This window comes from Aythya ferina (genome assembly GCF_964211825.1).
Source record: "Aythya ferina genome assembly, chromosome: 6".
NCBI lineage: Eukaryota > Metazoa > Chordata > Aves > Anseriformes > Anatidae > Aythya > Aythya ferina.
In genome coordinates this window covers 13,786,288-13,803,479 of record NC_140303.1, presented here as the reverse complement: position 1 = coordinate 13,803,479, position 17,192 = coordinate 13,786,288, and the positions used below count along the sequence as shown (strand labels likewise).

The 17,192-nt window shown below is 46.2% G+C and overlaps 1 protein-coding gene across 1 annotated transcript in view; it reads left to right on the top strand.

Moving 5' to 3' along the window:
- The first annotated feature begins 2,792 nt into the window (after positions 1-2,792).
- Positions 2,793-17,192, top strand: part of SLX9 (SLX9 ribosome biogenesis factor) — a 47,449-nt gene continuing 33,049 nt past the window's right edge. The window contains exons 1-2 of the mRNA XM_084524319.1: positions 2,793-2,918; positions 4,849-4,957. Of these exons, the coding sequence (XP_084380445.1) occupies positions 2,805-2,918; positions 4,849-4,957 (223 nt within the window). The 5' untranslated portion in view covers positions 2,793-2,804. The remainder of the gene's footprint in view (positions 2,919-4,848; positions 4,958-17,192) is intronic.

Sequence of the window (17,192 nt, the reverse complement as noted above, 5' to 3'; positions counted from 1 at the left end):
CATCCTGCTGGGCTGCTCCTCATGTTGTCTTGCAGCCTGGCCTGGGTTGATATCCACAGCAAAGCATTGTCCACACCGCTTCCCAAGGAACCTTAACCTCCCCCTCCCCGGGCACATCAGTGCTGGTAGCTTGTTAGTCCAGGCTATTTATTGTGTGCATTAGACAACCCATAGTTAATCTCATAGTTAATGAGTTATTGAAATGCAGCTGGGGGACAATGCAGTCAGAGGTTACAGCCAACATGGGTTCACGAGGGGTAGGTCTTGTTTAACAAACTTAATTTCCTTTTATGATAAGATCACCCATCTAGTTGATCAAGGGAAGCCAGTTGATGTAATCTTTTTGGTTTTCAGTAAAGCTTTTGATACAGTTTCTCATAAGATCTTACTGGACAAAATATCCAGCACAAAGATAGATAAAAACATCATACTGATAGGTGAACAATTGGCTGATGGATAGGGCTCAAATGGTTATTGTAAACAGGGTTACATCAGGCTGGCAGATGGTCACCAGTGGGGTCCCCCAGGGCTCCATTTTAGGGGCAGTTCTTTTCAATGTTTTCATAAATGGTTTGGATGTAGGACTAGGTGTTTTGAGCAAATTTGCTGATGACACTAAACTTGGAGGAGTTGTTTACTCTGTTGAGGGTGGAAAGGCCTTGCAGGTAGCTCTGGACAGATTGGAGTGCTGGACAATCACCAACTGCATGAAGTTTAACAAGAGCAAGTGCCGGGTCCTGCACCTGGGATGGGGCAACCCTGGCTATATGTACAGACTGGGCGATGAGATGCTGGAGAGCAGCCCCACAGAGAGGGATCTGGGGGTTGTGGTTGACAGCAAGTTGAATATGAGCCAGCAGTGTACCCTGGCAGCCAGGAGGGCCATATCCTAGGGAGCATCAAGCACGGCATTGCTAGTTGGACAAGGGAAGTGATTATCCTGTTCTGCTTTGCACTGTGCGGTCTCACCTCAAGAGCTCAAGGCAGTTCTGGGCACCACATGCCCAGAAAAGAGGAAAAGAGGAGGCTGGAAAAGAGGAGGCTGAGGGGAGACCTCATCATGGCCTAGAGCTTCCTCATGAGGGGGAGTGGAGGGGCTGGCGCCGATCTGTTCTCTTTAGTGACCAGTGATAGGACCTGAGGGAACGGTGTCAAGCTGTGACAGGGGAGGTTCAGGCTGGGTATCAGGAAGAGGTTCTTCACTGAGGGGGTTGTCACGCACTGGAATAGGCACCCCAGGGACACAGTCATGGCACCAAGCCTGTTGGAGTTTAAGAGGTATTTTTGTACTGTGCTCTTAGTCATATGGTCTGAATTTTTGGGTGGACCTTTGTTGTGCCATGAGTTGGACTCGATGATCTTTGTGGATTCCTTTCAACTCGGGATATTCTGTGATCTATTCTATGATCTTATGCTGATGAGGAAAAGAGACACAAGCAAGATTGGGCCAGGGCTGGAGAAGGCAGCTCTACCACTGCAGTTTTCATTGCTTGAAGTTTTAATCTCTCACATTTCCTGATTTGGGCATAACTTCCACTTTTAAAGGCTGTCTTTTTATTTCTACATTTTATTTTTCCTTGCTGCTGCTGTTTAATCCTGCTGCAGGTAGGCATCCCTTAGAGGCCTGTATGTTTGATCACAGTGTGTCACCACAGGGTCATTGAATGCTCTCCAGACTGACTGTTTCAAGGTTTTAACCATTTCTTGTTATTTTATTTCAACAACTGCCTTTATTTTTAGTACTTCTATTTGGAACTATCATGGATAACTACTTCTCCCCCTTCCTCACAGGATGTCTCTCAAGCAGTTGTGACCAGGCTGTGCTGGGGGCTTGACCAAGAGTTAGTTGGCAGGTGGTCTCTGGTCAGCACTTGCCACAAGTTGCTGGTTCTGGTGATCAGAGGTGTCAGTGCTGTTGATGTGCTTCTAAACAGTGCTCCCCAGCCTATGTATGGCAGGGCAACCAAACTCTTCCTGTTGTTATTCTCTGCTCCTGATGAATGTTAGTTCTTCCCTGGCACGTTTATTTGGGGAAATCCTTGGCTGTGAGCATGTGCCTACACTGGACTTGCCATTACCCCAAGCAGCATCACCTTGCTGGGAACTTCCTCCTGCTCTGCCCACTTCCTTTGTCCCCATGAGGAGGTCGTCAGCTCCTCCCTGCTGCATCCCACTGGCTTGGTGCATCACTTGCTACCCACACAGACCTCATGTGCCCACCACCACAGACTCATCAGACCCCGTGGCATGGCATCAACCCTTGCCTGCCACTGTGGTGGGAGACGGATGCATTGATGTTGGTCTTGGCTTTCCCTGGCTCACAGTCTCTTCCTCATTCCCCTGCGGAGACCCCTTGTAGACAATGATTTGGAAAGTGTAGGTGATAAGTACTGACTGCTATTGTGCTCCAAGCTGCCTCTCATCAAGTCCTGCGTGCCAGGGCTGAGCAAGAATCTAGCAGAAGGAAACGGGAACCTCTCCGTTGCCAGTGGGAGAGGTTTCCCGTTGAGAAACCCACCACTGGTGAGCACAGTATTTGTCATGGTGTTTTCTGCGATTTCGAAAAAGCCACGCTTTTTTTTTTTTTTTTTTTTTTTAAAAAAAAAAAAAGAAAGAAAAAAAAAAACAGAAACAAACAAACAAAACCTGATGCCCCGCAGAAGCAGAGCACGTGCCCACCCATCCTGAGCTGCCAGACACGAGGGGGGTACCACAGCCCCTGAGGATTTTGGGGGCAGGAGAGGCCATTTCGCGTAACGCCCCCTTCCTGCCACCGCCCCCTTCCGGCCTGCACACGCTCGGCCATGGTGGGCAAAGCCCGGCGCCAGCGCCTGCACCGCCCCGCGCCCCGCCTGCCAGACCCGGCGGGCCCCGGCCCCGGCCCCGGCCCCGGCGGCTGGAGCGCGCCCGCCGGGAAGGTAGCGGGGGCACGGAGCGGGGCGGAGGGGAGGGGAACGGGGGCGGCAGCAGCAGCAGCAGCAGCAGCAGCAGCACGCCATGCCGAGCACTGTGCGCATGCGGCCAGCTCAATAAACCATGGGAGAAGGGGGTGTATCGCCTCCTAGGGGGTGGCCGTGCTGGTCTCTGGGAGAAACCAGAGTAAAGAGATGGGTTGCTGCTGGTGGTGGTCATGGGTCTGGGTTTTGAAGGCTTCTCCAGGTGTAGCTAAGTGGTGCTGCTGTCGTGGAGGTGATTCCTCATATCTGAGCTGTGGGCGCAAAGGATTGGTACTTGGTACCCATTGGTGGCTCTGCTTCGTCTCTGTGCAGATTTCTGAAGTTACTGGGGAGCTGTGAAATCTCCTTTAGTGGCTGTTGCCACGCTACCTTTGGGTTGTCCCTGCAGTGGTGTGGGGTTTCGCTGGGGTTGGCATATCTCCCCTGCTTCTTCATGTGAGGGACGGGCTCTGGGAGGCACTATCCTGCAGCTCCAGGTGTGGCTTAGCAGAGATGTCAAAGGAAGCACTCCTTGACGTGGTGAAGTGCTGCTATACAGGCCTACTGCCCACTGGCAGGATGTCAGAACAGCAGAAATTGAGTAAAATTTCCAAAACGTGGGCCTCCATTTTGTTCTTAGAAAAGCTGTGTGATGTCTTCAAAGCTGTTGTAGCACTGTCCTTTGCTGGGTGCCTGGCCGTGTCATCACTACCTTGGGTGAGCTGACGTGGGTAGTGGCTTACCAAAACAGGCAGGGAGATGAGATGAGAGATGCTGGCATATGTGCCATGAGGGACCCAGTTTGCTGCTCTGGTGGCTGTTACAGCCGCTCCAAAATGTTCTTAGTTAGCATGTAATGTCTGTGCACCTGCAGCACCAGGCTGTGTGGAAAGGAGAGGCTGCCGAGGGAGGTGGCAGTGACAAACATCTGCTGGGATTTATGCTGCTGCTCGCGGGTGGGAGTACCTGTGTGCCCACACTGCCTTGGAGCAGGTAACGTGGGTGCAGTGGCGGGCATTGTTACCAGTGAGTGTCAGGACTGGAGGAGTCAGAGACCGCCTGGCTTGTTTTACAGCGTCTCTGTTGATTTCTGGCTGTGGCAGGTGGAGATGAGCTGTCATTTTATGCATAACTATTTAGGAGACTTTTGTCAAGTTTCAGCAGCTGTATTATTAATATGCTGTTCAGGTTAAAGCTGGATACCTTCCTCGCTTGCAGTAAGAATGTAGGAACAGCAGTAAATGATTTTTATGCGCCTACAGCTTTTCTTTGGGGAAGGAGGAATAGGTTGCACCATATCTGTGTTTTTATACCTCCATAAAATTGTGTGCCTGTACTGAGAGATACTCCTGGTTAAAATAGTAAGTTCTTCTAAGCAAACCAGAGAGGCTAATGCAAAGCTTAGGACTTATGGAAGTACTGCATGCTTAAAGGAACTTGATGCTGAAGGTCTGGTAAGTTGCTAATAGTTCGTCACTGAACCTGCGTAATGTCCACAGACATAGGCAACAACTGGGCAAATCCTATTTGTATCATTCTCTATTTACATACATGTTATAAATCTGGCTTTTCCTAGAGGTGCAGTTCGTAATTCTCCTAGGAGTAATACCTGCATTCAAATGAGTGAGGTGAGATAGGATTGAGATAGAAATCTGTTAGGAACCCAATGACTCTGGGTTCCAAAACATGAAAATGGGCATGCTTGACTTTGTGAGACTTCCTCCTGGGTGGCAGAGCCCTGGGGTACCAGGCCAGCAGAGTAACTCAGCTACCTGTATATGCTCAGGAGAGACACCTGCACATTAGTGCTGGAGTATATGCCATGGTACTGGGTTTAATTAATTTATTTTGTTAATGAATCTTGTTTGGTGGTGTTGGTACTGACTCCTGTTTAATATTTCTTTTGGATAAGGACTGGGACTTCTCTTCATCTGACATCTTTTCTGGGCTGAATATTGACCCCAATACACTGGTGAAGAAACTTGACTTGGACTCCAGAAGCATCATCTCATCTAGAACAGGTGAGAAGCAGCATGTTGGTCTGCAGGTGCTCACGGGGCTGGATTAGCCAAAGAATGAGGCTGTGCATGTCCAGCTGGGTGGGTTGACTGGCACTGTGGTCACTTGGCCAGGATTAAGTCTGTGGTATTGGGGTACCCTCCATGCTGTGCGCTTGGCTTGGACCACCTGGTGCCTGAGCAGATTAACCAGGGATGGCTCAGAAAGCCATCAGTTTTTGGTCCTGCCTTTGTACTTCTGTTTGGTGGCCATCAGAGTGGAAAACATTAATACAGAACAAAAATACACGTGGAGCTGAGGTGCTGTATTTTGAATACCATGTTTAGGTTGTGAGCAAACACCTATTTGGCTCACCTGGGACTGCATTTGCAGCATTTGGCCTGGCAGTAGCTTGATGAATATTGGCCCAGCTTCCTGTGTTCCCGCAGGGATTCTAAAAGTGGCTTCAGCTTGGGGCTGGAGGAGGCAGAAAGGCACATGCACCATCTGTCCTTAATGTTCTCTGAGTGGGGAGCTAGTTTCAGCCTAAGTGACTGCTGCTGGGGTGGACTGTGCAGCTGGAGCCCCCACATGTGGGCTGTCCTCACACAACCAAAGGCTCTTGGCCCCCAGGGTCTGAGGGGGCAGCAGAGCCCAGGCTGTCATCTGATCTCCAGGCTTCCTTTACAGACAATTTTGCCTCCCCAGCAGGTGCAATTCAGGCCCCCATGTTTTGTGAGCAAATCTCAGGGGCTTCCTTTGTCCTGAGCAGGTTAATCTTGCTTGTTGTTCCTCGGCAGTGCTTTAACCATGGCAACCTGAGAGCAGCCAGTTCTCTTCTCCTGTCCTGTGCTGTTGCTAGCTCTCCTGCTCAAGGGTTCCTGGGCAGAAGAGTCCAGCAGGGAGTGTCTTGAGTGAGAGAGGTAACGAGGAGGAGATGACAGAGGCTTCTGTTTCCTGTTCCACAGTGAGAAAATGCTCCCTCTAGCTGCTTAGTGGCAGGCAGAGCTTTGTGTATCTGAAACTTCTTCCGTCCCTAAATGAAAACTGATAGCACAGGCGATCTGACCTGGTGCAGAAATCTTCAAAATGTATGTGACTCCCAAATACCTCATTTACAAACTAAATCAATTTTCTGTCTCCATGCAGATTAATACTGATGCAGTTTGTTTGCATGTACCACATAGTCGGTGCTCTAAACAAACTCAGCAATTACCCGAGGGCTGTGGCAGCCATAGCCTGTCAGTCACGTTTTGGTCACAGAATGAGGGAATGGGAAGATTGTGTGAGGATGTTTGCTCAAGATGCTTGCTCTCTGCACAGAAACCTTTATGAAATGTATTGCTTTCAAAACTGTGAGCTTATTGTTCATAAGTCTCTTGAGAGAAGGACACGTGCCTGCAAACATGGCCATCTTTTTAATTAAATTAGACAGCATGTTGTTGAAGGCTGACAGCCTGCAATCCCAGTCTTTCATTGCCGGCTACAGCTGCGCTTGTCTGGTTTATAAATAGACCTGCGCTGCTGGTCCCTGTGCAGTGCTGATGATGCAGATGTGCAATGCCTGGCAATGTTTAACCCTCTCCTGAGGCTGCACGCTGCCTTCCTGCAGATAGCGATGCTGACCCAATCCTTTGTGCTCCATCATGCTTTCTGAACAACCAGCTAAAAATAGCTGTTTGCCTGAACACTCAAAGCTGTGATTCAATGAGGCAAAAAGTGATTTATTTTTTTTCAAACCTTTCCCAGCTGCTGTGCACTTTTTTTCTTGTATCACTCTGGAGGCATGTGGAGGCTTTTTCATTATGGAAATCAATAGATTTTTTTGTGTTAATGCAGTGATCTGTGATGTGGCTGCTCATACAGTGACAGACATCCTAGGCTTAGAAAAGAGATTCTAGGCAGATGTGTTGTGTCTCCTGGGATCTCTGGTCAGCTCTGAGCCTGTTCAGCAGAAAATTCAACTTGAGCTTCTCCCATCTTCCTCCTATCTTCCTCTTAGCTTGCTGTGCAGGGCAGGAGGGTAGGATTCTCCCACGCACTGTTATTTTAAGATTTAATAGCAAGACAAAGAAGTATTTCTCTCCCACTCACTTTTCAAGCTCTGAGAAGGTCAAGTTGGCAGACTGTAGGTACTCTCTTTATCTTCTGTGCTTTTCAGAGCTGAAGATTTTTTTTTTTTTCTTTGCCAAAGATGCTAATGTGGCAGTTGAGAAGTCTCATATATTTGTCCTCCTTGCGTGTGTGTGTGTGCCTCTGGAAGCTTAACACTACTCAACATTGCTGGTATCTGTGTTTTGTTACAATCTGGCCTTGTACTGTGGGACACTATGATGTTCTCTGGTAATGTCTGTTATTGTTGTGGCAATGATCACATTGCTTTCCTTAGACACAAGGCTGATTCAGAATGCCTGTTGTGTTTGCTGAAAGGTGTTGGTTTAGTTTGTTTGGAAATCAGTAATTCCTGCAGCATGAGAAGGAGAAGGTGGATTTGTAATAAAAAAACGTCACCAAAGTGGCATTCATTTGAGGTGACTCTTGCATCTGTGATGGTAAAAAGCCAGTGGTCTAAAGCAGAAAGTATTTTAATAGAGGGAGCTCTAACCCATGCCCTGATGTGAAGCAGACCTACTGCAACTGCTTTTTCCTGGTCTGCTCCTTGTCTTTATTCATTGGCTCATCTTAACACTGGATTCCACATGCTTGTCGGTGACAAAAGCCAGCAACATTACTGTGAACACTGGGAGTTAAGTCCATGAGTTACTTGCTTGCTAAATGATTGCTTCCTATCAGTGTAGTTTACTTAGCCACTGACGTAATGTAAATTAAATGCTTTGCCATAATCTAATCCATGCAAGGACCTTTGTTAGTAGTATGAGTGAATAAATCTCATCTGGGTAAGCCTCTGTGGCGTGGGAATTTGATGTTTCCAACTAAGTCAGAAATAATGGCCTGTCATGTGAAGTGGGAGTTGCTTCTTAATGGTAGAATCTCAGAACCATAGGATATCCCGAGTGGGAAGGGACCCACAAGGATCACTGATTCCAACTCCTGGCTCCACACAGGACCACCCAAAAATCAGACAATCTGTCTGAGAGTGTTTTAACTCTGGCAGGTCAGTGCCTTGACCACTACCCTGGGGAGCCTGTTCCAGCATCCAACCACCCTCTGGGTGCAGACCCTTTCCCTAGCCCCCAGCCTGACCCTCCCCTGTCCCAGCTCCATGCCGTTCCCTCGGGTCCTGTCGCTGTCCCCAGAGAGCAGAGCTCAGCACCTGCCCCTCCGCTCCCCTACTAAGGTGGGGGACACAGACTGACATTAGTCTGAACAAAGGTTGTGCTGTTGTTGAAGCCAGGATCTGCACAACATGATGCAAAGCTCTAGGTGCATTTCAGGCATGTTTGTTGCCTAGTATCTATGCCATACGCTTTGTATCTTGAGAGTTTTCATCCTCTGGTGATCAGTGCACTTTTGCAGTATAGGTTTCTGCATCAGTGGATCAGAGGAGTGAGATGACTGAGCGCCTGACAAAGAAAGAAGTCCCTTTCTCACCAAAGAAATGTGACAATAAGAGAGAATAAATTGGGCCAAGCAAGACCTGGATGTCTTGGAGTTGCTCGAATCTTCAGACTGGGTCATAGCCTTACTTTGCCCCTTTCATGGATAATCTGTGAATTCCTTTTCTTAGCAAGCCTGCCTCTGCAAAGTTTCTGACTATCCCCCTCTGTTTGCACCTCAACTTCTGCTCTGGCGTTCCAGATTTGCTGTGTATATCAGATAACTGCTTCCTTCTGCATGGGCTCTGCAGCTACTTGTCCAATTCTGTTCTTCTTTTGTAGCCTCAAGCGAGAAGCAGAGAAGTGTTGGGTTGGCTGGTTGTTTGTGGCCTTCAAATGTTGCAGTTCTTTCTCTTCTGTCCTCACCTCTGATCATGTTTCTGCATGAAATGTTCCTGCGTGAATCAGAGTTGTGCTGTTAGTAGGAGCAGGGCTTTTCTGTTGGTAAGGTGTTTGCTGTGTTACCCTGCAGAGCATGGTGTGAGTTTGCCCTTCGTGCTGTGTCTAAGGCTAGCACAGCTGCCTTCTTTAGGCAGATTTTTGAAGATGTGATAATGATGTCAGAACAGGCCAGAGATGTTGGCAGTATTGCCAGTGCAGACCTTTTGGGCTTCTTCATGAGGCCGCACCTCGAGTACTGTGTTCAGTTTTGGGCCCCTCGCTACAAGAAGGACATGGAGGCGCTTGAGCGGGTGCAGAGAAGGGCGACAAAGCTGGTGAGGGGCCTGGAGACCAAGTCCTACGAGGAGCGGCTGAGGGAGCTGGGCTTGTTCAGCCTGGAGAAGAGGAGGCTCAGGGGCGACCTTATTGCACTCTACAGATACCTTAAAGGAGGCTGTAGCGAGGTGGGGGTTGGTCTGTTCTCCCACGTGCCTGGTGACAGGACGAGGGGGAATGGGCTTAAGTTGAGCCAGGGGAGTTTTAGGTTAGATGTTAGGAAGAACTTCTTTACCGAAAGGGTTGTTAGACATTGGAACAGGCTGCCCAGGGAAGTGGTGGAGTCACCATCCCTGGAAGTCTTCAAAAGACGTTTAAATGTAGAGCTTAGGGATATGGTTTAGTGGGGACTGCTAGCGTTAGGTCAGAGGTTGGACTTGATGATCTTGAGGTCTCTTCCAACCTAGAAATTCTGTGATTCATCTCCTGTACAGTGTGCTGCCTGCCATGTCACGTAGTCTCCTGGAAGCAGCTCTGCCTTCCTTGTGTATTGTACAGTGCTGGCCTTTTGCAGCTGGGTTGCCAGGTTGTTTCTTTCCTGGCATGTTGGAGTGTTTAGAAATTGAACTACTAAAAGCATCTTAATCCTGTGCTGTTTTGATGATCGCATCCTTTGTGGACATCAGTTTTAAGCCTTTGCTGCTGCTTCTTAATGCAGGCTTTGGGTATTTGGCGCAGAAAGCTGCTGGGTTTATTTATTTATTTATGGATGTTCCTTTGGGGACCCAGGAATTGGACTCAGTGATCCTGGTGGGCCCTTTCCAATTCAGATAGTCTATGATCTCATGATTCTGCTGCTGTCAGCTTTCTTCAGCTTTTAATTCTATACCAGTAGCTGTTGTTGTGTCTGTCTTCTGTTTGTTTTGTGGGGAGCTCCCTAATTTGTTCCCCACTGTAGCACTTTGCAGGTGAGAAGAGGTGAAAGTGGTTTGCTCTGCAAATTGAGGATGACAGCAAGTGGCCCATGAGAAGTTCGTGTAGCATCTCCAGTGTGTGTCTAAAATGTGATGTGCTGTGATAGTGCAAAATGACAGGATGTTCCTGCTCCATCTGTCTCTGTTATTAACTGCCCAGGTTTTAGTCTGTGTTATCTGGGGGTGTTGAAATGCTCTCCCTTACGCTGGTATCAGAGGTAGCTTGTTGATGATGCTTTTGGTTGTGTTGCACTGAAATGATTTTTAGTATCTTTGAAAATCTCTACTTGTCATGTGGACACTGCCCTATGAGAAGCTGCTATTTGAGTAGCATTTGAGTTGGGATTTGTTGTTTTCATGGTTGGGGACTGCATATCAAAACTGGGTATCCAGAGTATACCTGGGTCCAGTTAAAAGAACTTGTGGAGTTTGAATAAAGCTCCACCATCATTTGAAGCTGTACTGCCAGAACTTGTGCAGAAACTATACTAATAAAATGTGGCTTTGTGGGTTTAAAGCGAGACCCCACCTAGAGTATTTCGACTCTGAGAATGATTTGGCAGTTCCTCATTTTTTCTTCATATTTTTCTGTCTACTGTATCTTTAGCCAAACAGCAGACAGGAATGGTCAAAGCACAGCCCGCTACTTCTTCCCCTCTGCCCCAGAGTGCTGCCTCACCGCACAGGCGAGTGCGCTGCATCCCTCTCCTTTGCACGCCTTTCTCCTTCCCATCCACGTGTTTTGTGTAAACTGTCTGCTTTTCATGAAGCCAGTACAGGTCAAGAATGTGTCCCAGGACTTCAGTTTGTGTTCTTGAATATGCATCTGTTTTTTTGTTGTTGTTTGTTTTTTTTTCTTTTTTTTTTCAGGAGGGATAAATTGAATTGTCTTTCAAGACCGAAGTCTACAGTGAAAAAGAAATATGTAGAGGCTAGCAGCTTTTGCAGAAGCTAGGGAGAGGGTCGAGGACAGATAAGAGTACAGACGTGCATCTGGCAATTGACAGCATTGATGTGTGTAACATAAGCTGGTGTTTTCTCTGACGTTTTCTATGAAAATGCTAGAAACATCAATAAAAAAAAAAATCCAAGAAAGCAAAAATTCTTTGAAAAGGGGAAGTACTAGATGGGGATTAAACAGGAAAAATGATACTCCGTGTCTCTTCCCCCAGCCCCAAGACTAATGGCATGTTATCTAGAAACGGCTGTGAATGACAGTGCCTGTATATCTGTGGCTAAATGTATGTATATCTGTAGCTAAACCCAGTATAGCCAGTATACCACTTAATAATATATTTATAGGCTTGATGGTAGCTGAAAATAATTTCATTACATGCCATAGGAGTACTGGCGAGCTGCTTTTGACTGTGGATGAGAGCTGTGAGGAGACTGTCTTGTCTTGAATTAAAATGGAGAGGGTGTATGCAGAGTTGGGAGCAGTCTGCTGATCAGGATGGCAGAATGAGGCTGTGTCCAGGATGGCTTTGTAAGGCAACATGTGGCAATTTACCACGCATGGGTAAATTTCTCAAGGTGTCAATTTACCATACTTCCCTACTTCATTGCTTTTTGGCTAAAAGTCTTTTGGTCTTCAGCTGCATCCTTAGGAGCTGCCCTCACATTGACACAGCTAGATGACCTTGTAAGGGAAATTTTGGTGTCTGACTAATGAACAGGCCTTTATAGAGCTGATTAGCATTTGAGAGGAACTCTTGACAGTGGTTGATGGTATGGAAAGCCTCTCTGGTGAGGTCAGATAATCTCAGTCTGCACAACCCTCAAACAGAAGCCTGTAGACTGCAACAAATCACCACAATGCCAGAGGGCTCTTCTGCTGCTTAGGTCTAAAGGATTAATATGAGCGATGCCTTACTTCAAGAATCAAGTTGTCCAAATCCAAGACTGCTGTGGGGACTGCTCAAAATGGAAAACAGTGAACTGTTGTGGGTGGTTAGCTTCAGGGAGAATTTGGAGTGAGAGTACTATTGTAAGCTGAAGACACTGGCGTTGTACACATGCTGCCCCACCCAGAAAAAAAAAGAAAAAGAAAAATCCACGTTGCTTAAAATCAGTTTAGCAATTAATTGTCTGTGCATTGTGGTGCCCGCTGTGAGAATAGCTGTGTGAAACACCAACTTAATTAGAGTCACTGCAATTAAATGAAAAGAGCTAAATGAGTGCCTGAAATCTGCACTGCTTCAAGTGCTTTGCCTTCTCTTCTGGAGACAGACTGTTTCCATGTTGTGAGTGCCTTCTGCCAGATCACAGAAATCAGTTGTGTTAATATTTATGGAAGTAATTAACTTTTTTTTTTTTTTCCTTCCTCTCCCTCTAGCTGTGGCTAAGTCCTTATTCTTAAAATTAATGTTTTAAAATAGAAACCTACAATTAGCTGGTGGTCATGGTACTCAGCACTACACAAACAGTAACGCTTTCCAGAGTGCTTGGAGCTGCCAAAATGTTTGCAGTCTGCTTTAAGGGAGTGGAGGCCGTCAGTAGTAGGAAAAGCCTGGAAAGAATCCGGGGAGTTTGCAAGATGTGTCAGATCCTTTTTATTTCATGTTCTTGTTTGATTCCTGTGTCTGTGTCTGCTGTGTGACATTCACCACCAGTGATGGAGAGAAGTGCATGCGCTCACCTGGATGTGAGAGAGGCCAAGACTGGCTGCTGGAGTCGTCCTCACAGGGCAGAGCGCTGTGCTGCTGGGGAAGCAGCCTTTGCCTGCTGCTCCTTGGGCTGTGAGGAGGGCAGGGCTCACTGAACAGTGGGTTTGGGACTCTTGTGGTGAGAGTAGCGTTCTGGGGCACTTTTCTGTGCTGCTGTGATGCCATGTCCTCTGGCCTTTGTAAGACTTGAGTGCTCAAGCACGTGCTTTTAGGTCAAATGTGGCAGTCCCTAGTGCTGCTGAAGGGCTCTGCAGCACCAAGACCAGATGGGGCACAGCAGCCTGTGTGTGATGCAGTGTCTTGCTCCGTGTGATTATGATTCTCAAAGCTTTAAAAGAATCCTAATCCATCATGGTTTTCTCCTGCTAAATCAGTTTAATATGTTCAGACATCTTTACACAAAAATAAGTCGGCCTTGCTTAGGAGAATACCGGAGCTGCAGTGTTACAAAAGAGCATTATAAACTAAAATCCATGTCTTTGATGTTCTAATGGTACAGCTTTAGCATAATTGAGTTATACAATTACAAATGCTTCAAAAGAGAGGAGGCATAGTTCTGCACTGGTGGCAAAGATATCACCCAAGTCCCAGAAATGAAACTTTCTCCCATGCCCCAGGAAACACAGTTCAATACCGAGTAAACTGGGAAAAGAGAATCCCACGAGGGATGAAGAAGTGCGTGTGGAGAGGGCCAGGATGACAGCTCTGGAAGTTAGAGCCTTTCCCTTCTCACCAGAACGGATGTCAAGCTGTCAAAATTATTTTTTTTAAAATATGCACCCTGGAAGTTTAATATTTAATATATGCTCTATTTAGAATAGAGACTGGAGACTGGTAAAAGGTCTCTTTCTTCCTGGTTGCCCCTTCTGGCTTGCCTTAACATGCTATTGGGGTGCAAGAGTAAGTTGGTTTCTTCTTTTCTTTGATAATACCACTGTAAAATGTCCACGTGAAGAAGCTGATTTTACTTAGGTATTCTTTCAATGGGCAACTACACTAAGATTGCCATCTATATTAAATCAGATTGCTGATTTACTGAGAGACAAATCTCTGCCCTGCTAATGTGGGTTTTATCTGAATTATAGATTGTGTGTTTAATGGAAGATCTCTCAAGAGTCAGTGTCTATAATTCAGACTAAGTGGGATTTACAGTATTATTGCATGTAAGTTATCCTTATCCTTTAATGGAATAGTAACAGCTGTAGCTTGCCTGAGGGGTGGTTGGTGTTTTTTTGTCTTTAATTATTTTTATTATAGAGTCAGTTGATAAGGGCCCTCACTCGCAGATAACCTGTAATCCTTCCGTTACAGTGCTGATGGCCCACAGGTTGGAATCATGGGAAAACTTGATCTTCTCCTGGAGCCATCTTTCGCACTCAGTCCACCAAAATTACAACACAGACTTAAATTGTGTATAATACTGTTTTTTGTGCTGAAATCCGTTCTGTTCAGAGGATTCTTGAGATACAGAGGTATTAAGTTGTTCACAAAGACTCTTATGGGCAAGATTTTCTTTACGCTTAAGCAGAACTTTGTGCACCAACTTAAAGTCTGTTTGTCTACTGAATTGTTCCAAAAGTAGCGTTATTGATGCTCGTGTGTGGCATAATTGGTAATAGCACGTAATCTGGGCTTAGCTTTTTGGTCAAGTGGCTTATGGAAAGTAAGGTTTATTTTACTTGTTCTTTGATAGAGGGAGTTTTTTGCACTGCAAATCTTGACAGACATCTTTGCTAAATGTAGGAAATGAGTATATAGAAGGATTAAATACAGTGGGTTCTGGAATATTCTGGGTAGCTTGAAATGGTAACTTGGACAGGTTTATATTGAACTAACAGTGTTATAAATATGCTGTGAAGCTAACCACGGAACACATTGTAGATCCTGCAAAGGAACAGACTGTCCAGCAGATGTTCAGGCAAAGAGTGACTGTCAGCACGAAGGTAGCTTGAAAAGCATTATATGTAGTATGTGGTATTGACAATGAACTGCAATGAAACATGCTGTTTCTGAGAGTCTGACAGGATATCTCAGTGAAAATGGGAGAGGCAAACTTGCTTGCTGGCCCACTAGTGCTTCTTGCTTGATGGTGTGTGAGAAGCACGTAGGTAATCCACAGGTCTGCATCAAGAATTTTGGCTTCTGAGGGTATCGCAGACGTTCATGCCTTACATAGTATGTGTGTGCTTTATACTAGATTGTTCCTAGTGCATTTCCTGGTCGCATGGCTTATTTTTACTTAATTACATCTGTTTTCTGATCAGACCTTTCAAAATAAAGATGATCTGTAAATTCGGGACACTGGGTGTTCTTATATAACTTAGAAAGGGCTTCTTTAACATAGGTGGGATATTGCTAGCTGCTATGAATACAGACTGTGTCTATACACATAGGAGCTGTTTTGTAATGTGCTTTGATTTGAAATAACATGGCATGCTTGTTTGCAGCGAGGTCCATGAAGGCCATTCCAGACGGCAGGAAATCTGCTGGCAAAAACCATGATTTTGAGTTTAAGTTGCGTCATTCAGTAGGACTTATCTTCAAGATGGTTTTCAGTGAAGCATCTGGCTATCGCTTTGGTTCTTGTCTGTTGTTCTTGGCCCCAAGGGTGGGTTTACATGTACTCCTCTGCCACTGCAGGTACATGTGATGCTTTAATGCCTACACCTGTGGTGTTTTTATTTATGGAAATAGCATGCAAATTTGTAGATACTGTTTATATGGGATTATGAAAACTTCATGTTTCTTTTTCCTCCAAAACAGAGGATGTTGGCCTACTTCCCTGTGTTGGATAGGTAGGTGGCAAGGTTTTGCTAGCTGTAGGGGGCCTCTGTGGGAAAATACCAGGGTTGCCCCATGCTGGACACAGCCAGCTCCAACGGGTCCGCTGCAGGGCACAGCCTAGTGGCACCTCTTGGAAAACATATAGTGAGGAAAGGGTAAAATGCTGGGCAAGCAGAGGAGTAGGAAAGGAAAGTTAGAAACAGACCTGTGAACACCAAGATCAGCGAAGAAGGAGGGAAAGGGGTGCTCCATGTGCTAGAGCAAAGGCTTCCCTGCAGCCCGTGGAGAGACCATGGTGGAGTAGGGGAAGATTGTAAGGAGGAAGGAACAGCAGAGATGAAGTGTTACAGACTGATAGCAACCCCCATTTCCCACCCCCCTGTGCCACTGGATTTTGGGGGAGGAGGTAGAGGAGTCATGGCTGAAGGACTGAAGTCAAGCCTTGTTTTCCCCACGCTTCCTTCTGTCCCCAGGAGAAGAGGGGTGGGAGAAAGTGTTCAAGAGTTTCTTTGTTTCTCACCATCCAGCTGTTCTTAATTGGCAATACATTAAGTTAAATTTTCCCAATGTCTGTTTTAGATCATGGCTATAAGTGATAAGTGACCTCCCTGCCTTTATCACAACTCATGAATTTTTCCATCTGACTTTCTTCCTTTGCCCTGTTGAGGTGGGGGAGTACAAAAGTGACTGGGTAGGTGTCTGACAGCTGGCCAAGGTCAACCCACCACATTAACTATAAAAGTTGTGATTAAATTCAGTACCAGGTAGAATTGTCGCTCTGTGGCTGTTCCTCCGCCTTCCTCGCTGTCTCTTCTAACTGAATGTCATGGAATCGTAGGACTGAATGTCCTCTGAATATTGGCCAGATTCAGAGAAACCTTTGCATGAGAGAGCTGAATTCATTTCCTGTGACTCACTTTTCATTAGTGCAGACAGCTGTTGCAGAAGGTCATTCCTCCATGTTTATGTTTTACCTGAACTTAATGATTTTGTCAGGTTACCGATACTTGCAGCGGTGACCTACTTGGTGATGTGTTCTTTAAAAGCCTTGGCAACTCTACTAACATGTTAGTAGCATCCAGATGGACCCAAGGAAGGAACACAAAGGGTGAATGCAGGAAATATACTTTGGAGAGAACTTGGGTGGGTGTGTGGCCCCCATGGAAGCTGCAGAGGTGAGCTGGTATACTTGCTTGTCTCCGGACTGTTGGAATTAGGAGCTTCTCTCCTCCTCCCTGCATTTGGAGAAGGAAAGGAGAACAGAACAATACATGGTCATATACTCTAGTTAAAGCTCCAAAACAAAAAAAGAACAACAAAAAAATAGGTCTTAGATCCATCCAGGTATTTCTCCTGCACGTCTGTAAGATGTGCTGTATTGCTTCAGCAGTGACCATAGAATCACAGAATCACAGAATTTTCTAGGTTGGAAGAGACCTCAAGGTCATCGAGTCCAACCTCTGACCTAACGCTAACAGTCCCCACTAAACCATATCCCTAAGCTCTACATCTAAACGTCTTTTAAAGACCTCCAGGGATGGTGACTCCACCACTTCCCTGACAGCTCTGTAGCAGGAGAGGAGGTGCCTGTGGCAGAACAGAACATCATTCTGAGAGTGC